This window comes from Vulpes lagopus, chromosome 18, assembly GCF_018345385.1.
Source record: "Vulpes lagopus strain Blue_001 chromosome 18, ASM1834538v1, whole genome shotgun sequence".
Classification (NCBI taxonomy): Eukaryota; Metazoa; Chordata; class Mammalia; order Carnivora; family Canidae; genus Vulpes; species Vulpes lagopus.
The window spans coordinates 24,980,579-25,005,874 of NC_054841.1; the positions used below are offsets into that span (position 1 = coordinate 24,980,579).

A 25,296-nucleotide genomic window follows, 5' to 3' on the forward strand; every position below is an offset into this window, starting at 1 on the left:
TGCCTGATAATAAATTGATGTAATATGTATTATGGACAAGGTTTGAAGAATTCTTTCAGGTCCAGGAAGGCTGCTGAGATGTGACCAGGTCTTGACTGCTGAGGCAAGTCCTAGCCACAACACATCACATCCTATGGGACAATCATATCAAAAGGGGCCAAACACAGACCACGAGAAGAAAATCCGCACGGTGATCTGGACATGCGTGGTCTGAAATAAAAGGGACACAGAACAAGACGACTGTGCAAACAGCCAAGCGGTGACAAAAGGTTCTGCATTTCCAATAGATCATCCATTCAATGATTTGACGATACTAGTTTGGCCAACATGCTCAGAGAGAACAGACTATCCACAATTGAGTCTCATTCTCCTGCAGACCAATCCATGCGCTGGAAACTATTTTCTGCATAAGCAAAATCAAGTAAGAGAAAAAAATGGGTCCCAAACTAAAGTAGCAAGCCAGGTTGGAAAATCTTGTCCAAAATGATCTGTGATGCTTGGAGGAAGTTTTATTTGTATTTTCATTATTATGGGTGCTTTTAGTGAAACGGTGACTTCTTTCCTGTGATTTTTGATAATCTTAACAAGTCTGAACAGCAGGGTCGAGGAGAGTCCTGAGTGCTGCTTTTGCCTGCCCAAAGTCCTGGCGGGGCTCATCAGCGGCATCTGTGAAAGGTAGAAATGAAGGTAAAGTTGCTGTTCAGGGGCAAAAGAGGCCACCCTGGCAGAGGGGATCTCCTCTGCAGCCTGCTGTCAGTCTCCAGGCCTCTGCTGCAGGATGGTGTAGTAGGAGGCAGTGCATGGGGCGAACTGCCTCCAGCCTAGTGGGGCACCTCTAACAGTCTGCTGCCTTAAGAGGCAGGGATGGGAGCTGGTGGTCTACACTGAAAAGGGGCCGGCCATGCCAATTTCAGCTGGGATAGGAACAAACCCGGAAGCCCAGGAGGGAGGTGGCAGCTCGGGCCAGCTGCCCATGTGCAGAGAGAATGGCACACTGGCTCCCCCAAGAACACAGACAGGAAACTGGGGCAAGTGTCTGAAGAGGCTGTGGAGCAGTGTTTGCTGGGCTTGCACTCTTCCTGTCTCCACTTCACTTTTTTGCCAATGACCCAACATCTAATTGCACTGGTTCAAACAGCCAGACCCCCTGTGCCATGTTTTGTGGGGCTGTGAGGTCATCAGAAGAAGGGAGTCTGGGGCTCAGAGTCCGTTGGTGTCAATGGCTGTCACAGAGGCGGGTGTTGAAGAGCGTGAGGTGGTTGCGGAGGTCTTGTCCAGAGCCGGGCTTGGCACACTGCAGTCGGTGGACCTGGCTGAGGAGCCCCTCCCTCCAGGAAGCAGTGGCCGGCTCTGGCTATGGGGACTCTGGCCATGCAGGTTCTGGCCACAAAGGCGGTGGTGCCGCTCCCAGTCCTTGTGCTGGCAGAAAGACCCACAGTATCGTGCAATATTGCAGCCACTGCAGGTCTCACTGGCTTTACGGCCACAGTTCCAGCAGTTCTGCAAGACAAGGCAAGGGTTAGTTACTTGGCTCTTGTGAGGCAGGCTTAGCACCCTCTGTCATCTGCACTGTGCAGGGAGATACACATGCCTCTCTGAATTTCATTGGTACAAGAGGCAAACTGCCTGCCACGGGTTGGCAGGACAGCAAGGCCAAGAGTGCCAGGGAAGGGTACGTGGTAGTTCTCGCCTCCCGCTGGAGGCACCTACTCACTGTTTTGACTCACATTTAATCCTCAGTGACCAAACTAAACCCTGTCCCAGGGTTCCTGACACCACACATGCACACGCGTTTAGATGTTTTTTCTCTTGCTGCTCTCAACAGAGGAATAATCTTGATTATTTGCACCCACAACATCTGATGCTTTAAAAAAGTCATCTGCCAGGGGACCAGGAGTGTGGGTAGTCATCCTCTGTGCCTATTCTCCTTTCAGGGGCGTGTCTCATCACAGGTGGGCTGGGAGTCATGGGACTACTTCTAGCTTGTTTAAGGGAGCCCCTGCAACACCTCAGAGCTCAGGGCCCTGGAGATTTTCCTGCTACTCTTTGTACTTGACAAAGGAGGGGCAGGTATGCTGGGCTTTAGCAGAAATGCACTGGGGGGTGGGTAGGCTGAGGAAGGGAGTGCATCAACTGAGAAAGCATGAATTCTGACAGAAGCTATGAGCCAATGAAACTTGGGTAGAGCTGCGAGTGGCAGTCCTGTGAAAGCAGCAGCAAAACAGTCATTGAACAGACAGCATCAAGCTTCTCCCAATTAGCGAAGAAGGGAAGAGCAGCACCATGGAGAAGGCTGCCACTTCTAGCACCTGCCCAGCGTATACCCCCTGGAAGTCTCTTTCCAGAAGCTCCCCTGAGGACTCCACCAATGAGCCTGCACCTGATGCCCCCAGGACCCACTCAGAAGACAAAATGCCTCTGGCATTGGCAGGTAAAACTACCAGGAAGAGGCCAGGCTTTCTTAGGTCTCAGAGAGGACCTGAGCACCAACCAGCTGGCCACCAACCCCCACCACAGGGTCTCTAGAATGGCAGAAGCCAATCTGAGGCCTGGTCTGACCAGTCCATAATCCCCTTGGGGAAGAAATGTAATCTGGACACTTGCTCAAGTATAAAACAACAGACAAATTCTTGGGGCCACCTAGCCCCCTTTTGCATTGTGCAGATGGGACACTAAGAGCCAGGTAGGCAGGTTCGTGCCTAAAGATATACAGTGATTACATGGCTATGCAAAGTCCTGGAACCTGGACCCCCTGACTCTGCTATACTCAAGGTCCATGTTTAGTTTTGAAGAGCTTACAAAGGATTGCAGACTTCCTTCTAACACAACAGACTTCTCAGGAAATACACTCTAGGGACTGTGCAAACTTGGCCAGCACCAACACAACAGGACCAGAATAGGGAACAGAGATGTCTTTCTTGGGATGTATTTACAGATCCTCAAGCAAACGACACTCCAGAGAATGTCACACTTTTGAGTCTGATAGACTGATTCCCAATGATGTTTTGGCAGAGCTTTAACACTTATAGGGAAGAAACCAGTTACTGCCTCCCTGGGGCTACCGTGAAAACACAGGTCAATGTGTCAGCCTCATGGTCAGCCCCAGCTGAATGAGAGAGCCTCTACTCCCTCTCTGTTTAAGCCTGCAAGAGCATCTCAAACCAGGACAGGTGTTTTTTTTTTTTTTTTTAAAGATTGTATTTATTTATTCATGAAAGACACACAGAGAGGCAGAGACACAGGCAGAGGGAGAAGCAGGTTCCATGTAGGGAGCCCAACATAGGACTTGGTCCCAGGACCCCAGGACCACACCCTGGGCCGAAGGCAGACGCCCAACCACTGAGCCACCCAGGTGTCCCTAGGACAGAGTGAGTACCAAACCACTAGTAAGTACTTTCACCTTGGCTGCCATTATGTATCTAAAATAGCTTATTTCATAATTTATGGGACAAAATGAAGACAAACAGACCCCCCACCAGAGGTAGATCATAGAAATCTAAGAACATGGTTAGTGTCAGAGCAGCTAGAGCAGTCAGAGCAAAGAAAAGTGTCAAAAAGACTCTTTTAGGTTTCCTTTTCCTGTGTCTTTTTCCCACAACCACAAGGCTTTCTGCCAAGATATAAGGCAAAAAGTGTATTATTGTTATAGTCACCCTTCAGATCAGCATTCCTCAAAGGTAGAGCAACACATACGGCCAAACAGTTCCTTTGTAGCTAGTGGGAGAAGGTTATAAACCTTTTGAGTTACTGACCAGGGAAGTCACCAAGGGGATTCTAGTATTTCCTTAAGCACAGATCATCAGTCTATGCCACTACTATAGGTTCCCCTGACATCTGGAAGTGAATCCTTCCTATGAAACTTTTCATAAACAGAAATGGTGTAAAGTGGAAAAGCTATCAGCATTAATTTATATGGAAAAATTCTGAATGTTCCCAGACCCAAAAAATAATTTCTCTTAGGCTTTTCTTTAGGACACATCTTGTTAATGATGCATAATATAAATTGAGATAAAGATCACAGACCCAGTTCAAAGCTCCCACAGCTGGATGCTGAGAGTGGAGTTCCAGGTGAAGGAGCTTGCTAGGGCTGTTCTTGCTGTTCAAGGCGTATGCTGCCTCTAACAGCTTGCTGCATAACAAATGCTGAATGCTGTTTTTGCCTTTTGCCCTTTCTCATTAAAGTGAAAACTCTCTTCAGATTTCTTCAAGCAAGGGAAAATAGGTACTAACATAGGCTTTTTGTAAAAGCAAAGATGTAGTTTGCTGGCATGGATGCTGGTGTGTGCCTCACCTATAGGCCACTTTGTACACTGTTTAAAATTATAGGTCCTTCACAGCACAATGCAATAAGTGGTAAGCTGGAATTTAAACCACACAGTCCAAATCCAGAATTCATGGTCTTAGCCAAAATGTTCCACTCCTTTTTTGGAGGAAGACACAGTTAAAGATAAACATAGATATAAAAGCAGGTAAATATGAACAGATACAGAATTAAATATAACATAGATGTCACTGCTCAAAAACCATTCTAAAGAAAAAGGAGGAAGAAAAAAGGATAAGAAAAGGGCTAATGGAAGTATTTTCTCACAATTCAGTGTCCTTGTTGGGGTGCAACAGGCATTTTCCCACATCCGCTGTGATAGCCACATAATACTTAGGCATGTTTCTCTTCACATGGCCACACCTGGCACTACTATACTGAAGGGGATCATTTACATAGGATTAGACAGTAACAGGGCAGCCCGGGTGGCTCAGCTGTTTAGCGCCACCTTAGGCCAGGGCCTGATCCTGGGGACCCGGGGTCGAGTCCCATGTTGGGCTCCCTGCATGGAGACTGCTTTTCCCTCTGCCTGTGTTTCTGCCTCTCTTTCTTTCTGTGTACACACTCTCATGACAAACCCCTAGTTCTTTAGGTTTCAACTGGTAGATGGATCTGCCTCTTACACAATTAGGCTTGTTTCAGGACTTCAAGTTTATCTCAAAGCTGAAAAATGACTGAAATCAAAGTTACAGAAGAACTTCATTATATCCCAAAAGACTATGCTTTTGTCCTATGCTTTTTTCTTTTCGGTTTTGTCCTCATTGTGGTACAAGAGTGTCCTGTATAGAAGCATCACAGTGTTCTGGGTCTTGGAGAGATGGGCAGGTCTGCCTGATCTGTTACTTCAACCTATAAAATAACTATCCTCGTTATAAGCAGACCAAATACTCTAGGGCCCTGTTATCTCCTTACCCCTGTACCCTGGTTTCAGCACTGAGGGATTCTATCAGTGAAATTCCTTAAGTCACAGTTTCCTCATTTAAAATTGGAACCCAAAAATCAATACCTACCTTACAGAGTCACTGTGAGGCTCAAAAAGGCAACACACACCCTTAACTCTGGGTCTCTGGCACATGATGAGCCCACTAGTCAAAGGTGGTCATCATAATCAACAAACTTTGTCTTCAGGGTGAGTTTTTAAAACTGAAACTGATACAATGAGCTGATTTATATAAGAATCATTAAGAAACAAAATTCTTCTGGTATTAGAAAAAATGAGAACCATCTAGTTCAAGAGCTGACTGTTGTGTCTTAGTGCCTAGCACTTAAGAAGAAAACAGTGGGCTCGGTGACTGAAGCTGCCCCAACCCCAGCCCTAGCCCCCAAGGCTAACAGAACTCTGACCTCTGTTGACTCTTCTTGCTCATTTATGACGAGGAAGGCATCCTCTGCCGCCTGCCGTTTGACGTCTGCTATAGTTTGCTCCATCCGAGCTCTCTCTGTTGCAATCACTTCGAAGGCTTTTTGCTCTGCCTCAGCAACAGCTTTCTGTACTTCTGACATGGCCTGAATTTTCACCTTATTCACAGCTTCTTCTAGAAGAAAGTGACAGTAAAATCAACTGGCCGAGAAATCTTTTCCCTCCCATTCTCTGTCACTTGCAAGAAGGAACGGAGCTGAAACAAAAGAACTCTTCCAAAAATGCAGAGGGTTTAACATATGACATACACATTGACTTTTCTTAAACTCACTCATCTGCTCATGTGCTCATTTGTTGGGTATGTAGATGGAAGTGGGCACTGTGCTAAGGGCTGGGGATATCTATAGGATGACGACATAGTCCATATTCACCTAACTGTTTGTGATCAAGTACAAAGGTGGCCTGGGGTGCATGACATATGTCAGTACAGGAGACAGAGTTCTAAGGAGAAAAGTGGTCAGCTCTACAAGTAGCAGGGGAGAATTCAAGAAAATGTGTCTTGATTGACATGGTAGGTGGAAATAAATTTTTGGAAAGTCCTGCATCCCATGCTAAGGCCTTTGGTTCTTCTTCTAAAGAAAACATGAATTCCTGAAAGGTCTATGCAAGGAGAAAGGACTGAAGGCAGAGACAGTCTGGGAGAGGCAGGGGGCAGTAGAAATCCACCTGATAGAAGAGAATGAATTTAGGCACACAAGTGGCACAGAAGAAGGTATGAAGCAAGATGAGGCCAGTAGCATCTAAGGGTCTAGAGGCAGAGGTGAAATTGAAGAGTGATAGTGCTATGAAATGAAACAAATAATAAACAAAATGCCATGCGGAGGCAAGTGAGAAGACCAAAGAGCCCTTGGGACATCCAGTCAGGAGGCAGCTGGGTATATAAGACTGAACTCAGCAGAGAATGGCAAGCTGAAGATACAAATGTAGGCATGCCAGGAACCTGGGCTTCCAAAGCCTTGTCCAAAATTATCATTGTCCCACTTGGTCACAGATGACAGCACAGCAAAGGAAAGACTCAAATCGAGCCATTAACACTAAAGTTTGACTCTTAACCAGTTAACCAAATGTACCTCCCAAGTAGGAAATCACTATTACCATGCACAAGTTAGATCTTGTGCATGGTAATCCTTCTCTCTACTTTAACAATTGCTACCTTCATTTCCCATAATTTTAGTCTACTTCTTGGTAATACGTATTTCCCCATTTCTAACTGCAATGATGTTTCCAAGTTGCCGTGTAGTTTTCCAAATTAAAAAAAAGAAAGATAAATAAAGACTTATTTGTGTGTGAGAGAGAGGGAGAGAAAGAAAGAGTACAAGCAGGGGGGGAGGACAGAGGGAATCTTCAAGCAGGCTCTCTGCTGGGGGCGGGGCCCATAGTGGGGCTCAATCCTACAATCCTTGATATCATGACCTGAGCTGAAACCAAGATGTGGACATTTAACCAACTGAGCCACTTATGTGCAAGCTATTTTTAATGGCAAAATAGCATTCTGTGGTATTGCACTGTAAATTCACATAGAATATACTAAAAATGCTAATTTTATACATATTGTCTTTTTTTTTAAACAATTTGTGGGGCTAAGTTTGGATCACATGCTTTTGAAAGGAAGAATTCAAAAGCATGAAACAGGAATGATTTTAAGAATTTGCATGTACTAGGGTGCCTAGCTCAGTCAATAGAGTGTCAATTCTTTTTTTTTTTTTTTTTAATTTTTTTTTTTTAATTTTTATTTATTTATGATAGTCACAGAGAGAGAGAGAGAGAGGCAGAGACACAGGCAGAGGGAGAAGCAGGCTCCATGCACCGGGAGCCTGATGTGGGATTCGATCCCGGGTCTCCAGGATCGCGCCCTGGGCCAAAGACAAGCGCCAAACCGCTGCGCCACCCAGGGATCCCTAGAGTGTCAATTCTTGACCTCAAAGCTTCAAGTTCAAGACCCATGTTGGGTACTTAGAAAAAAGATCTTAAAAAAAATTTTTTTGCACATACTCAAGGCTGGTAACATATAATAATTTGATATGTAAAACTCTAATGAATCATTTAGTGTCGTTAACAAGATCCTCTAAAAACAGGTCAACAAGTATGTCAATAAAGACTCTGGGGGGATCCCTGGGTGGCACAGCGGTTTAGCGCCTGCCTTTGGCCCAGGGCGCAATCCTGGAGACCCGGGATCGAATCCCACATCGGGATCCCGGTGCATGGAGCCTGCTTCTCTCTCTCTCTGTGACTATCATAAATAAATAAAAATTAAAAAAAAAAAAAAAAACATTTACGACTCTGGGGGACTTTATCTTGTACTTTCTTGACAGTTGGAACAAACATTTTGCAGTATGTTTATTTGTATTTCTCACAAGGTGTTCACATCTTTAGTTCATTTGTTTATAATGGTCTTGATGGTCCTGAAAGAGTCTCTATGAAGGACAAGTATTAACTTTTGTAAAAGTAAATTTTATCTTAGGAAGAAAACCAAGAACTGTACTGGACTACAAAAAAATGGTCCTGGAAAAGGGAGTGTAGAAGAAAAAGAAAGCTCATGTCTGGACAAGGACAGCAACAGGGACATGAGGTTAGTTTCACCCAGTGTCTTACCACAATAGGCAGACCCACTTTTCTTTTAGCCTCCTAGAAAATGAGGTCCACCAAGAACAGTCTTGACAAAGATGGAGATAACGAAGGTAAAAGTAAGAGTGGAGGCCTGTTGCAAGACCAGAATGTATCAGGTATTGTGCGAACACAGTGTGTGAAGATTCAAGTGAAGCCAACAGGCAAAAATGAACTGAGCTATATGCTCAGAAATAAGGCTATAAATACAGAAGGAAAAGTTGGTTACTTAATGCCTCGGGGTGACCCAGCAGAGGGGCATGCAAGGAGCTTCAATGGACAGTCCGAAGTCATTCTAAATTTTTGACCTGCAGAGTAATGTGAGAGGAAGTCTGGATGTAAGTGAAAGCTCGAAGTGGAGTGGCAGGAGCTGAGAGTTTTGAAGAGAAAATAAGGAGACAACCACCTTTCCCCCAAACATGTGTTCCATACTTGCACAAATTAGTATGTGTGACCTAGAAGCAGACAGATACGTACCAGTTTTTTTCCAAAACTCCACAGGTACATATCCTGTTCCTGGTCTACTGCTGAATTCTCGCTGTGAATCTACAGAAAGGATAAACAGCACAGGGTTAGACATGATCTATAACCAACATGTTTCATTTTTATGAAAATTTTTTTATGAAAAATTCTGACAAGGAATAAAATCAGATTACAAAAAAGTACACTAAATGTCTAGTTTTAAAACACACACACATGCTTCAAATAGTAACGGTAGTTCAATTCAAAGTAGTGAGATTAAAAGTGATCTTCACTTTCTTATTTTATCTATATGTCCTTATTGTTTTTCTATAACCGTGGATATATTTTTAAGATACTTCCTAAAATGTAAGCATAAGTACAGATAGATACTTATACAAATATATGCATGTATATCCCTATCCAATATAACAATTCCGATCGTGCATAGATCTCTCTTAACTGCTCTGTAGACATGTCAGAGAATATGGCTTTTGTTTCTTGGTAACTCTGAATTTGGGGTGGGGAAGGGTAACTTTGAATTTTTACAGGTGATTTATTTATTTATTTTTTAAAAATTTTACTTATTTATGAGAGACACAGAGAGAGAGGAGAGAGAGGCAGAGACACAGGCAGAGGGAGAAGCACGCCCCACGCAGGGAGCCCAATGTGGGACTTGACCCCAGGACTCCAGGATCACGCCTGGGCCGAAGGCAGGCGGTAAACCGCTGAGCCATGCAGGGATCCCCTTTACATATGATTTAAAGAGGTTGCCTTTAAAGTTTCTTAAAATGCTTATAAACAAATAAAAAGCAAGTAGTAAAGAAAATACTCTGGTATGGAATAGTGCATTTCAAATGTATCCCAAAGAGACACCCCAGTGGTAACCCCACTGGTAGGGGTTGTATACACACACACACACACACACACACGTTTATTGTGATTTTAAGATATAATATTTTAGGGATCCCTGGGTGGCACAGCAGTTTAGCACCTGCCTTTGGCCCAGGGCGTGATCCTGGAGACCCGGGATCAAATCCCACGTCGGGCTTCCGGTGCATGGAGCCTGCTTCTCCCTCCATCTGTGTCTCTGCCCCTCTCTCTCTCCCTGTGTGTGACTATCATAAAAAAAAAAAAAAAAAAAAAAAAAGATATAATATTTTAGGGATCCCTGGGTGGCGCAGCGGTTTAGCGCCTGCCTTTGGCCCAGGGCACGATCCTGGAGACCTGGGATCGAATCCCACGTCGGGCTCCCGGTGCATGGAGCCTGCTTCTCCCTCTGCCTATGTCTCTGCCTCTCTCTCTCACTGTGTGCCTATCATAAATAAATAAAAAAAAATAATAAATAAAGTTGTTTTAAAAAAAAGATATAATATTTTATAAGAGGGCCCATTAAGCTTTTTTTTTTTTTTAAATGAGTCAATTCCAGCAGACTTTCAAATTTCCTTATGCTTTACTGAGGCTAAGCTGAAAAACAGATTTTATGCTCTGAATACTCACCAACCCATGGTGCAAAAAGGAATCAGGGAAACAGTACGGCAGGGGAGGGTAGCCTGGCATGAAATGTTTGCCAAGGGAGGTTTATAAAATGGTTACTCCTCATGAGAATGCTTCGCAACTGGCTATAAACTGGTCTGGGACAGGGACGGAATCCCTCCCATTCCAGGAACTATCGGCAGAAAAAAACCTACTGTTGTATTCCCCAGATAGCTAGGAGGGGATAATGAGGCACCATTTAGTATACTCACAATGTTGTACAACCATCCCCACTATCTAATTCTCATGTTCATCATCCCAAGAAGAGACCCCATAAGTTTAAAATATTGACAGAACTAACACTTTTTGCGACACTGGGCTCTCTAGTAAGTGCTACTATGGAAAACAGAAGGGCTCTATTTAACACGGGTGAGATTCCTGATCCATGTAGCCATTTGTCAAACACCTAGAAACTCAAGGATGAGACTCATGAAATAAAAATAGGGAAAAAATCTAGGATCAGAAGAATCAAAGTGACACAGTTAAAGAAGGCAATGGATCAAATTCAATGGAATCTTTTTAAAAAAGATTTATTTATTCATTCGTTTGTTTGTTTGTTTATTTATTTATTTATGGGGGGGGCAGGGACACAGGCAGAGGGAGAAGCAGACTCCATGCAGGGAGCCCGATATGGGACGCGATTCTGGGACTCCAGGATTGCGCCCTGGGCCAAAGGGAGGCGCCAAACCACTGAGCCACCCAGGGATCCCCTCAACGGAATCTTAAGTAAGGAAAACCAGTGAGAAAAAAGGATTGAGTATGTAGACAAGCTACCACAGGTTATTAAATGACCGAAGAAACATTTGTTTACTTGTGGCGATGTGAGGTAAGTCCTGATCAACCAAGGGAAAAGTTACTTCATTTCTGTTATCAATATGCCTTGGTCATATTCATTGTATGTGCCCAGTTCCTAAGATTTTATTTATCTGACAGATGTAAAAGGTGAGAAATTTAACCTTAAAGGAACTTCTCAGCTTACTCAAAACATACCTGGAAACTACATACATTTAACATGGCATTTCCATAAGTCAGAGTAACTGTACTTCTAAACCCAGAAAGGGGGATCCCTGGGTGGCGCAGCGGTTTGGCGTCTGCCTTTGGCCCAGGGCGCGATCCTGGAGACCTGGGATCGAATCCCACATCGGGCTCCCGGTGCATGGAGCCTGCTTCTCCCTCCGCCTGTGTCTCTGCCTCTCTCTCTCTCTCTCTCTCTGTGACTATCATAAATAAATAAAAAATTAAAAAAAAAAATTAAAAAAAAAAAAAAAACCCAGAAAGGAACAAAAATCAGGATTTTCAACTGGTTCACTAAGAAAAGCAGAGTCTCAGAGGCTACTATAATCAAAGGCAAGACAGAAATGTAAATAAATCACAATGGTATTTTGGCTATTTAAGAGAATGCTCTAGTTCTTAGGAGAAATAGAACAAAACATTTAAGGATGAGTGTCATGATGGTTGGGGGAGACTAAACCTACATCTACCTACTCATCTATAATGAGGTAAAGCAAATATGGCAAAATGTGAAAAACAAGTGAAACCAGATATGGGGCACATGAGTGCTCTGTCTTACTCAAAACATTTTTATGTGTTTGAAAAACTTCAAGATAAAAAATTGGAGAAAATGTTCTTTAGTATATATATAGAAAATTCTGTAGAGCAAACAAATTTCTTAATAAATGAGTCTATGGGAGCAGGAGAGAAACAGTGGGTGGTGGCAGGTTTTTCACAATTTGTAGGTTTCTGTAATACTTGCCTTTCTTTGTTTTTTTTTTTAAGATTTTATTTATTAATTCATGATAGACACAGAGAGAGGCAAAGACACAGGCTGAGGGAGAAGCAGGCTCCTCAAGGGGAGTACAATGCAGGACTCCATCCTGGGAGTCCGGGACCATGCCCTGAGCCGGAGGCAGATGCTCTTCACCGAGCCACCCAGGTATCCCAATGTTCGCCCTTTTTACAATGTAACCCATTTAAAAAACTGAGAGAATAACCAAATTAAAATACTCAAGAAAGGGCAGCCCGAGTGGCTCAGTGGTTTAGCACCACCTTCAGCCCAAGGCTTGATCCTGGAAACCTGGGATCGAGCCCCGCGTCAGGCTCCCTGCATGGAGCCTGCTTCTCCCTCTGCCTGTGTCTCCGCCTCTTTCTCTCTCTCTCTGTGTCTCTCATGAATAAATAAATAAAATATTAAAAAAAAAACCTCAAGAAAATACAGTGGATCAGCTATGAGTGTGTGCTGGTTCTAGAATGCTATACTTATAATCCGTACTAGTAATATGACTGTTTTGGCCAACTTTTTAACTTATTTAAGACTCAGTGTTGTCGTCTGTCAAAGAATGTAATAGCAATTCCTATATCTCAACAGACAGCTTTGAAAGCACATGTGAGGGGGATCCCTGGGTGGTCAGTGGTTTAGCGCCTGCCTTCGGCCCAGCGCGAGATCCTGGAGTCCCAGGATCAAGACCCACATCAGGCTCCTGAGGTGCCTCAGGAGGTACATGTTTTGAAAAATTGTGGGTGATTAATTAAAATTAATGGTTTTGGTTTGGTCAAATTTTTTTATAAACATTTTATTTATTTATTTATTCATGAGAGACACAGAGAGAGAGAGAGAGAGAGGCAGAGACACAGGCAGAGGGAGAAGCAGGCTCCATGCAGGAAGCCCGATGTGGGACTCCATCCAGGGTCTTCATGATCACGCCCTGGGCCGAAGGCAGAAGTTCAACCGCTGAGCCACCCAGGCGTCCCAGTTTGGCCAAAATTTTAAAAAGATTTATTGATTTACTTTAAAGAGAGAAAGAGAGAGTATGTGCGCTTGAGCCAAAAGAGAACAAAAGATAATCAATCCCAAGATTTCACACCTAGTGTAAGGGCTCAATGCCACGACCATGAGATCATGGCCCCAACCTGAAACCAAGAGTCAGATGCTCAACTGAGTGTACCACCTAGGTGCCCCAGGTCTAGTACAGAATTCTAAGTTAAAATAACTTTTCTTCAGAGTTGTCTTCTAAGTTTCTTCTCTTCTCTTCTCTCTTCTCCCTTCCTTCCTACCTTCTTTCCACGATTTATTTATTCATGAGAGGTAGAGACAAAGGCAGAGGGAGAAGCAGGCTCTCTACAGGGAGCCCGATGTGGGACTCAATCCTGGATCCTGGGATCACGCCCTGAACTGAATGAAGGCAGATGCCCAACCGCTGAGCCACCCAAGTGTCCCATTTTCTAAGTTTTTGTTTTTTTAATTTTATTTATTTTATTTATTTTTTTTTATGATAGTCACAGAGAGAGAGAGAGAGAAAGAGAGAGAGGCAGAGACATAGGCAGAGGGAGAAGCAGGCTCCATGCACCGGGAGGCCGACGTGGGATTCGATCCCGGGTCTCCAGGATCATGCCCTGGGCCAAAGGCAGGCGCTAAACTGCTGTGACACCCAGGGATCCCCATTTTCTAAGTTTTAATGATGCTGATATTTGTTTCCTCTCCAGTGTTGTTTAATTTATAGACTGGTTCAAGTTGGAATACTGACTTTCAGTTCTGGAAAATTAAAAAAATTTTTTTTCAGTAACTATCTTCCCTATCTATTCATAGTTTCTGAAACTCATCTGATTTGGATGAATAACAAGTTCATAAAAATATTAAAGTGAACATCCACAAACCTAAAGGTCAAAAAAGACACTTCCAGCAGCCCTAAATCCCCAAGAGATGGCTAGTGGTAAGCCACAGTCCTGTTTAAAGGATGCTGGCCAGACTTACACTCCCATAGTCAAAAGAGCTCATAGAGATAATAAATGCCCAACTCTGTACTCCTATAGCCTCCATCCTACACCCCCAGAGAAAACCATTCTCTTGATCTCTATGATGATCATTTTCTTTTTTCTTTTTTTGATGATCATATTCTTGTTTTTCCTTACGCTTTTCCTACTTATTTATGCTTCCTTAAATAAAATACCAAAATACATCCCTTGTTGTCTGAAGCAAATTTATCCCTGAAAATATTGTGACTCACCAATGTTCAGATAGAAGGAACCTATATTTCATTATTTTAAATGGGAAAAGTAAAAATGCTATGCAGTATCTTAGTCAATTTCTCCCCAAATCACCAAAACACCTAAATACTAAACATGTAAGTAAAGAGATCACCAGCAGTTTCTGTACACCCAAAAGATTTAAAACACGAATTATGAAAAAAATAAAAAATACCCACAAATCACAGATTATCTAATTATTTAAAAGTCATTGATATGTCTGTGTGCTATGTCCAAGAATACTGCAGAATGTAGAACAGTGCTGCTCCAAATGCTAGTCTGCACACCACTGTGGTCCATAAAGAGATCGGGAACTTACGCCAGAATGCCCAACCACTATGTCTCTAAACCCACTGTTTAATGTAGAGGACTCTTCTCAAAGTAAGCAAGTGTGCCCCAATACATGCTGTGGCAAGCTTCTAATGTGATCATAGTCAAGTAACAAACTGGTTTAGAATGGATTTGGTCCACATTTTGAATAGCATGATTATTTAGGAGATGAATGATGGTTTCTTTCTCTACTGCAACAAACAGTAAAATAAAAATATAAAATATGTATACTATGCATAAATAAAGATACTGAAAAAGATGAATAGAGAGTAAGGCAGAGTAATGTTTTAATTCCCCCAGCAAGACTTGCCATCGGGGCTAGAGAAGAGCTGCCTCAAGACTGCAGCTCACTCTGCACTGCACTGTATGCTACTCACCTCGACACACGCAGACTGACTGTTAGAACGTAGTTGATTTGGTTGGGGAACTTTGTATGTTTCTGCAAGTTGTTATAGGGACTACTTATGAAGGTTCAGAAGGTGAGGGATATGATGAGCTCTGAAGTGATCTGTACATTTGTATATATGTATTGATTAACTGATCAGTGGATGGATTGATTTTAATCTCTACACCCAACATGGGGCTCAAACACATGACCCCAAGGTTAAGAAACACATGCTCCTCTGACTGTGCCAGCCAGGCAGCCCAAGCTCTAAAGTTTTTATAAAAGCAATCACACTGCAGCTACAAGTGTTCTTTGATGTCCTGCACAATGTTGCTCATCTATGGCTGCCTGAAGAGTCACCTCTGTGGGAGGGGTGGGGAGTGGGATCCTTTGGTTACCAATGTCTTTGCCTCTTTTATTTTGAAGTCTTTTTTAGACTAACAGCTGTTGTCTGTGGAACATGCTAGGTCTGTCACAATAAACGATTCATTCTCCCTGGTGAAAAGATGGAGCTTGAAGTGGGTGGGTGGATAGGGAAAAAGTCTGATCACAGATGGCCTCTAATTTAGCTGTGTCTTTGGATAGGGCACCTTTTCAGTTACTAAATGAATGTGATGGAACATTTTGGGGGAAAACACTGTGGCACTGCATGTATCCCGGATTGAGAGAACAGTTGTTCATACCTCTGCATCTTCAGGCTATGAAAAGGCAAGATGGGATAACTCAGCTTGGTATAATAGAATTTTTTATACAGGCCTCCAGACAGAGGTTGATAAATGGTATTTTCCTGTATTGGGGAGTGAGAGGGAGAGGAGGGAAGATGACAGAAACATTTTTAGATTTTTCAGGGCTACTACTGAGGAATAAATGTGATGTACATGAGAGTACCTAGGACATTCAACCAGGGAGACAACGATTCTTTCATCATCACCTACCACACACACACACACACACACACACACAGAGAGAGTTAAAAACAGAATAAAACCATAAATATTCTCGTTATCCCCAAGTTAAATAGTATTTCTTGAACCTGCCATGTACTGAATCCTTGACATATTTTATCATTTACTCTTCAAACTCACCTGGGTCTTTCTAACTCCACAATCTACCAAAAGTCTTCCCTGCCATCATAGGGGAGACTCCTCCCTTACCATTGCTGAGAGAATCTGCACTCCCGGGACTGTGCTGCCTGGAGACCAAATCACTCCCTGTCTTCCTCATCTCTGTGTTTTCGTTACATCTTCTTTTCCAGTAGTTGAGTTCTTCACGATCAGATTCCTGACAGCGCCGCAGAACTGCCATGGAGCGCCTTGTCTTCTCTACCATTTCCATAATGCAATTCAGAGCCTAAATCAGAGAGGAAGTCAGGCAGATATAAGATTAGGACTGTCAAATAACCAATACTGAAAATTAAGGACAGATAAACTATAAAGAATGAAGGCTTAAGTATCTTACAGGTTAGCAATATCAGCCTATATATGAAAGCCTTGCTTAACAGCTTCTTTTTACTTATTTATTTAATTTGGTGGGGAGGGAGACAGAATCCTAAGCAGGCTCCATGCCCAGCACAGCCACAACATGGGGTTGAATATCACAATCCTGAGATCATGACCTTAGCCAAAATCAAGAGTGGGGAACACTTAACCAACTGAGCTACTCAGGTACCCCCAACAGGTTCTTTTTAAATATATATACAATGCAAAATATTTTTTTTGGATTTCAAAATAACACTTTTTGGATTCTTCCAGGTTGAAGCAGTCAGAGTCTCTCACCATAATTCTTAATAAATATTCTGATAAAACCATATTATCTCTCTGCCTAAATACATCAAGTTACTAGATAAAGCTAGAGATTTATATAAGAATGCAATCAGAGAAAGAACATTCAGAGACAATTTGACTCAACAAGGAAAAGGTACGTAGGTGTATTTCAAGTAGGTACTACATCTTTTCTTCCACTTTTAGGACACCAATTTTCTTTTTTAAAAGACATTTATTTATTTATTTGACACAGAGAGAGCACAAGAAGAGTAACGGCAGGCAGAAGGAGAAGCAGGCTCCCTACTGAGGAAGGAGCCCGATGTGGGGCTCGATCCCTGGACCCTGGGATCATGATCTAGGCAGAAGACAGCCACTTAACCCAGTGAGCCAACCAGGAGTCCCTCTCACTTGCTTATAGAGAAGCACCATTTATTTAGCATTTCCTATATATTAGATCCTGTGATAAGCACCTTCTATTATATTATCACCTACCTTGCTGTGAATTCAAATATTACAGTATTCTTTTTTTAAGATATAAAAATTAAAGCTAGAAACATTAAAAACAACTTGCCCATTGCACAAAGATAGGGAGTAGCAAAGCTGAGATCTGAACTCACAGCCTCATTTTTAAAAATTGATTTTTATTAAAGGTTTTTATTCATTTATTCATGAGAGACAGAGAGAGAGAGGCAGAGACACAGGCAGAGGAAGAAGCAGGCTCCATGCAGGGGGCCTGATGGGGGATTCAATCCCAGGTCTCTGGGATCATGCCCTGGCTGAAGACGGCACTAAACCGTTAAGCCACCCAGGCTGCCCCACAGCCCCGTTTTTAACCATTATACTTCATGACTTCATTTGGTTATATCCTGAAGTAATTACCCCACTACAAAGATTTGGGAGTTACTCTTATCTCTCTAGCTAGGGGAGTAGCAGATACATCAGGTTTATTTTATTTTATTTATTTTATTTATTTATTTATTTTATTTTATTTTATTATTTATTTATTTTATTTTAAATTCATTTTATTTTATTTTAAATTCATTTTATTTTATTTTAAATTCATAAGTAAGCTCTACATCCAAAATGGGACTTGAAGTGCTTGATCTCACAATCCTGAAATTGAGAGTCACATGCTCAACAGACGGAGCCAACCAGTTGTCCTCATAAATCAGTTTTTATTGTAGATGATATAGCTCTGGTTAACTTCACATCAGGCATATGTACTCCATTACTATTGGTAATATTAAGAAGTAAAATATAATAGGAAAATTATACGCCATAAGATTCTTACATGATCAAGATGTTTCCATTCATCTGCCCACTCCCTTTCGGTCAACCGGTGGTCTACCAACTCATCTTGATAGCCTCCATTTATACCTATTAGAAATGAGAGATTAAATTTGAAGACAGAGGAAAGAATACAATAAACAAAATTCTATCAAGTAAAAACACACACATCCGTACCAACTGTGAGCACACTACTAGGGCAATGATTCAAAATGGAGTGTAGGAAACACAAAATGACATAAAGCCAACAACAACAACAACAAATCACCATTTAGAATATAACTCTGACAAATCAGTTAAAAAGGCAAACAGCCCAAAGGAAAAACAGTCAAAAGAAATAAAAAGATATGCCACAGACAGAAAAGCATAGATGGCCCACAAACACATGAAGACAGTAAAACTGTAAGTAGAGTACAAGTAAAAATCTCTACTAAGATAGCATTTCATATCCATATATTGGAAAAAACTAAATTGTCAGATAACCCTTAGTACTGGCAAGGATGTAACACAATGCAAATACTTAACCATCCCAAATAGAGTGGGTACTGTACAAGCACTCGGAAACAACTTAGTATTACTAAAAAATATGTACATTTTTAAGTAAGCTCTATGCTCAACATGGGACCTGAACTCGATCCTGAGGATTGAGGTGATGCTCTACTGACTGAAGAGTCAGGTGCCTCGCACAATTTTTTTTTTTTTAAGATTTTATTTATTTACTTGAGAGAGAGAGAGAGAGAGAGAGAGAGAGACTGATAGCCAGAGAGAACAGAAGCAAGGGGGAGAGGGAAAAGCAGATTCCCTGCTAAGCAGGGAGCCTGATGTGGAACTTGATCTCAGGACTCTGGAATCATGAATGACCTGAGCCAAAGGCAGATGCTTAACCAACGGAGCCACCCATATGCCCCCAAAATATTTTTGTATGGTTTTGATTTATATTTAAATCTGTAGGAATGCAATGACTGTGTGAATCAAAGGTATAATGAATAACTGTCCACTATTTTGAAAAATCATATGATGCCACATATGACACCACTGCTCATAGCATTGAAATCATTAATATAACATGGCTGTTACCAACCTAAATTTACAGGTGTTATATTGATAGTAAACCTGTATCTGTGTAAGCACCTGTTTATTTTATGGGATCTTCTTGTGTAGTCACGCCTGAGCACTAACATATTCTAATAATTTCTTATATATTATGAATTAGAATATTGATCCTAAAGTTCTAAGACAGGCTATAGTATCCATAACTTCCATTTTAAGAGAGTAAAGAGGAGGGGCTGCAATATATTTGTTTAAAAGGAGGAGGGAATAAGTGGTTCGGTAAGAATTGAGAACAAGGGCACATGCTTTCAAGAGGACTAGGGAAAATTAAAGAATCTATAACCAGCCAGGAAGACAAATGGTTAAACCTAAAACAAACCATGTAGGAGGAGGACTGAAGATCTTTCAAGGAGAACACATCAAGACAAAAAAAATTTTTTTCTAAAATTCTTAGAAATGAAAGGAAAATCTGAGCACAACACAGCTCAGCTTGTTTTTAGCACACTTCTTCCTCAGAAAGTAATGGATCAAACTAGTTAAAAGTATATGTATGAACACAAAAGAAATCGATAGCAAGCTTCATTTTCAACGTAAAAAGAGAGTGATATGGGAGAAAAGGGACTGGACCACACAAAAAGCTGCCAAGGGAGGTGCCAGAGCATACTGGCAATGTATCCGAGCTTTGGGAATCAGATAGCTGGGGTCTGAATCTTGTCTCTCTGCCACTCTAGCTATCTGATTTTGGCCACAATCCCCTCACCTCTTATCTGTAAAAAGAGGGTGAAAACTGCACAGGACCAGTGTGAGGACTGAATGAGACAATGTACATATGATGTACATATATTGCAACCTAAGAAGTACCCGTAAGTAAATGTTGGCAGCTGAGAACACCATTTGTTGTCATGGCCCTCACCATTCAGCAACCACGGCATGAAGCCAGAGCCCTACTGTGATCCTTGCCTCTGAAAGGTGCTAGTGGGCTGAGTCTAAGTCAAAATGTGGACAAGCAAATGTGCTGCAATTTACTCCACGGGGCACCCCACAAATGGAAATGAAGAGAAAAACCGGGAAATTAACAGCTCTTTTGTTTTCTGTTCAGCAGTTACTCCAAAGAAACCTATAGTAAACTTGTATGAGGATATCACAACAAGCTTTGTTCAAAACTGATCTTGGATAATGTTTGTTAGGGGCCTTTTTGCTTCCTCTTAAATTTAATGGTCACTGATGATGCATGTGCGAGGCATTCCAAACGTAGCAATGACCCAGCACAGGTAGTAGTATCATCTCCATTTTAAAAATTGAATAAACTAAAAAAAATAAAAAATAAAAAATAAAAAAATAAAAAATAAAAATTGAATAAACTAAGGCTCAAAGAGCCTAAGCAACTTGCATAAAATCACACAGCTAGTTAGGATGCAGGGCCAAAATTTAAATTTAGATATGCCTTACCTCTTGACCTTCTGCTTTTAAGACCACATATCTCATATCTTTTTTAATTTTAAAAACACTTTACTCTGAAATAAATCCACATTTACAGAAACACTACAAGAATAGTATAAAGACTTCTCATCCATCCTTCAAGCAGATTTCCCAAATGTTAATATTTTAGCTTGTTTTAACATATTCTAGTTTTCTGTAACATTTGAGAATAAGTGATACCTCTTTATTCTTAAATATTTTAATGTGTATTTCCTAAAATTTATTCAATTCTACTTCTATCATGTAAGAATAGCAACAAGTTATGAAGGGAGATCAATTTGAAATGAGATCACTACAACTCTAATATTTTTTTTAATGTATATTGTTTTATCTGATCAGTGGGAAAAAAGCACTGATTGTATCACTTTGCTTTTTATAACTGAATAGGAAAGAAACATAAAAATTCAATCTGAATTTAAACCACTACCATGCTGCTTATGTCACTTACTAAGATTGTGGTGTCTATCACGAACTTCACGATGTTCTAGCATCTTGTTGGGTTCACGATACAGATGTGAAGTTGCAATATCTTCTAAGGTGTAGTGTTGAAGAGGTGGAGGAGTAGGATGGAACTGGCCCCCAGGATTCATGAGGGGTACAGTGAGGGCAGGACTATGTCGAGGAGCAGGGCTGATGGTGCACACTCTCTTGGTGGGAGGCTCAGGAGGAATTGTATCTCTTTCAAAACTGTTCTCTTCCCTTCTGTAGAAGAACCAGAAGTACATATTTGAGGCCATCAAATAATGTTCACACAAACATGTCCTAAGCACTGACGTCGTGCTATATGCACTTTCACAAATAGGAACAATGGTGTGACATAAGGCATGACCTGAAATGTCTCCAGGCGCCAGGCAGATAAGAGAAATTGCTGATTTATTCCAGCATGAAATTAGAGGTCAAATCTATCCAAAACCAGACAGAAACATCTTAAATCCATGAAGCAAAGGAGAGATGACAGAATTTTCTTCTGTGATAGGCTACAGAGGATTGGGCTCAACTACCTTCAGTGATGTTTCAGGTCAAATGTGGTGCTCTGGAGGACAGTTTTTGGAAAGAAACAATTCGTCACATTGGAGAAAAAAGGCTCACACAATGAATACACTTGCAAACTGGTACAGTTTCCAGTCATTTAGCTTCAATTTTCACACATTTTCCATTGTGTTAAAATATTGCTTCTTTGAATAACACTTTCAGACACTCATATTGGAATTTTCAGAATAAATGAAAAGGTGATTTACTAACAAGTATCAATTATTAATTGTTATATTTTATTATTAGATTTCACAAATTGGAAAAATGCTTTGGACCTTCTGTATTTCTTATGATTCTGGATTAGTAGACCCACAGAATGTGGAGAGTGGAGTAGAGTGGAATCTCGCACCAGGGATATAGAGTCATCTGAAGAGTTTTTGAAAAATACTTGTGCCTGGGGGGGTATGCCTGTAGATTTTATTTTTTAAGATTTTATTTATTTTACACCTATAGATTTGAGAAACATTCTGCAGTCTAATGTTGGGGCAAAATAAATCTAACCTTAGAAATTAAGTCCATACCTATATATAACCACAGTAATCAAATTCTATCTTTCACAAAGGGGCAGCTCAGAGTAATTCCAGAAAAGGACAACAAAGCACTTCTCTGCTCACCTCTCTGGACTGGGCCTCTTTCCATTTCCATGAACTTCTATGAGCAGCTCTGAAGAGTCAGCAGGCGATGCAATACTTGTGTTGAGCAGAAGGTGTTCGTGCTGAGCCAGGTACTGGGATGGGGTCTGTTTGGCGGCTCGAGCGCAGTGCAGCAGTTCCCGCTGCAGCAGGGGCAGATTGGCCTTGAAAAGAAGAGGCAGGGGCTGGAAAGCAGTTTTCCAGGTGTTGGGCCCTACACAACAGGGCTCGGCAAATGAAAAGGCTTTCACAAACAAGACAAAAGCCCTTCTCTCCTTGTGAGCCTGATTTTTATTAGGCCTCTCTCTGAGAAAAGTGGCATATATAATACAGAACTTGAATTACTGGTTAACTTGTCACTTGCCCCAACAAGGTATAAATACCCTAAAGAGGAAGACTCTCCTTTATTTTTGTGGCCTAGTACAGAGTAAAAGCTCAATGAAGGTTTCTTGAATATAGTAAGTTAAAAATTTATACATTTCGTGGGCATGTGGCTAGCTCAGCTGGTAGACCATGTGACTTTTGATCTCAGGTTTGAGAGTTCAAGACCCAAGTAAGGCACGGAGCCAACTTAAAATTTTAAAAAAAATTTTTTTAAACACTTATTTTTGAAGACTGCTCAGTTAGAGAATTAGTACTATCTACACAGGGGTAGGAGGAATTCACTCTTTCCTCTATCATTACAAGTAAGTCTTGGTTTCTGGCTTTCAAATCCCAAACAATCTGTGACAGCACTGGTCAACCTTTCATGTGACAGCTGTCATGGAATTCTGGAAGCAGTAATTATTCTGGGCTGATAGGAATATAGGATTTTGAAGAAAGTATTGGGAATGTTGACAATGAGCTCTGAGGATGCACAAGTAATCCATGGACAAAATCTATTTCTTGGTGTGGCAATCTAGTTGGATATGTATCCTTATTTTGTAAAAGGATAAATAACTATGTATGGTTTATATTCCCTTTTCAAACTCAGAAAATCTTTAATGGGGACAGACATATAACATACCCTATACATCTATAAACATCACTCTAAGCCCTTCATATGTAAAATGTACTTTTCCTATATTCCTTCCATTAAAAAAAATAATTATTTTTCTATCCAAATTTAAGAACAATTCAGACTGAGCTCATAATACAAGTCTTTATCTCAAGGGCAACAGATGAAGAAAAAGGAGATTTTTAATAGATCCAAGTAGTCATTCCTTTACCAAGGGTTAATTTAGCAGGCACCATAATTAGTGACTGTTTTAAAGCAGAAATTGACAAAATCCAAACGTTAGCCAAAGAGCTGCCATAACAACCTACCTCATGCTGTTTTCCAAAATAACAGAGTGACGAATAGGGAATTTGACAATATAAAACACTTTTAAAATCTGTTCAAGGGCAGCCCGGGTGGCTCAGCGATTTAGTGCTGCCTTCGACCCAGGGCGTGATCCTGAGGAACCGGGATCGAGTCCCATGTCGGGCTCCCTACGTGGAGCCTGCTTCTCCCTCTGCCTGTGTCTCTGCCTCTCTCTCTCTGTGTGTCTCTCATGAATAAATAAAGTCTTTATAAGTAAACAAACAAACAAAGTCTGTTTTACCACCTGAATCTTGTAGCAACTCTAAAACACAAAAACATAATTTTAAAAAATACCATATCAGATCTTTATATCTGTGATATATGCCCTGAATGAATTTTTAAAAATATGCTAATTATTTCCTATTAACAGAAATTTCACAAATCTTTCTTGGTTTTGGAGTCTTTTTTTTTTTTTTAAAGATTTTATTTATTTATTCATTAGAAACACACACACACAGAGGCAGAGACACAGGCAGAGGGAGAAGCAGGCTCCATGCAGGGAACCCGACGTGGGACTAGATCCCGGGTCTCCAGGATCACGCCCTGAGCTGAAGGCGGCGCTAAACCGCTGAGCCACCTGGGCTGCCCTTGGTTCTGGAGTCTTAAGGGAAATAATTGTCTATCAGCTCTGACACAGAGCAAAGAAACCAAGATAGAACCATTACAGCGGTTTCAGGGCTGAATAAGGCTCCAAAGACTGCTCTGAGAACAGAGGCTTCAATGCTATCAGAACAGAGTCACATAGAGCCTGGGCACCTGACACGTATGCATTTTCTGTTTGTTAGCTATACTTTAGTTTTAAATCCTTTTTTTATTTTAAGATTTATTTATTTATTTTTGAGACAGAGAGAGAGAGAACATGCATGTGAGCAGGGGGAGAGGCAGAGGAAGAGGGAAAGAAGCAGATTCCAGGCTGAGTAGTGAGCCAAGGTGGGGTTCCATCCCAGGACTTCAAGATCAAGGCCTGAGCTGAAACCCAGGTGCCCTTAACTCTAATTTTTAAAAGAATTAAGAGGGATGCCTGGGTGGGTCAGCAGTTAAGCACCTGCCTTCAGCCCAGAGCGTAAACCTGGAGTCCCAGGATTGAGTCCCACATTGGGTTCGCTGCATGGAGCCTATTTCTCTCTCTGCCTATGTCTCTGCTTCTCTCTCTTTCTCGGGTCTCTCATGAATAAATAAATAAAATCTTTTTAAAAAAATAAGATAAAATAAAAGACTTAAGAAATTGGTAAATACTTCAGTAACATTACCCATTTTCAAAATATTTTATTACATTACATTATATTTACACACTTCTGAGCTGAAGGCAGATAACTGACTGAACCACCTAGGTCCCCCATTATAATACTTGTTTAAAGATTTTGTTTTATTTTATTGTTTTAAAATTTATTTGCTTATTCATGAGAGACCGAGAGAAGCAGAGACAGGCAGAGGAAGAAGTAGGCTCTTTGTAGGAGCCTGATGCCGAACTCGATCCTGTATCCCAGGATCACGACCTGAGCTGAAGGCAGCCACCCAAACACTGAGCCACCCAGGACGTCCCAAAAGAATTTTTTTAAGTAATCTCTACACCCAATGAGGGGCTCAAACTCACAACCATGAAATCAAGAGCTGCATGCTCCACCAACTGAGCCAC

The 25,296-nt window shown here is 41.4% G+C and overlaps 1 protein-coding gene across 2 annotated transcripts in view; it reads right to left on the reverse strand.

Annotated features, from left to right (window-relative positions):
• Positions 1-25,296, reverse strand: part of CBFA2T2 (CBFA2/RUNX1 partner transcriptional co-repressor 2) — a 145,639-nt gene continuing 120,343 nt past the window's right edge. The window contains exons 5-11 of one of the 2 annotated variants that reach the window (XM_041732927.1): positions 22,301-22,482; positions 21,103-21,356; positions 18,130-18,215; positions 16,230-16,425; positions 8,823-8,891; positions 5,666-5,853; positions 1-1,500 (exon numbers count right to left, since the gene is read on the reverse strand). In XM_041732927.1, the coding sequence (XP_041588861.1) occupies positions 1,201-1,500; positions 5,666-5,853; positions 8,823-8,891; positions 16,230-16,425; positions 18,130-18,215; positions 21,103-21,356; positions 22,301-22,482 (1,275 nt within the window). In that variant the 3' untranslated portion in view covers positions 1-1,200. Of the gene's footprint in view, positions 1,501-5,665; positions 5,857-8,822; positions 8,892-16,229; positions 16,426-18,129; positions 18,216-21,102; positions 21,357-22,300; positions 22,483-25,296 lie in introns of both variants that reach the window. The other variant, XM_041732926.1, reaches the window with a different exon arrangement.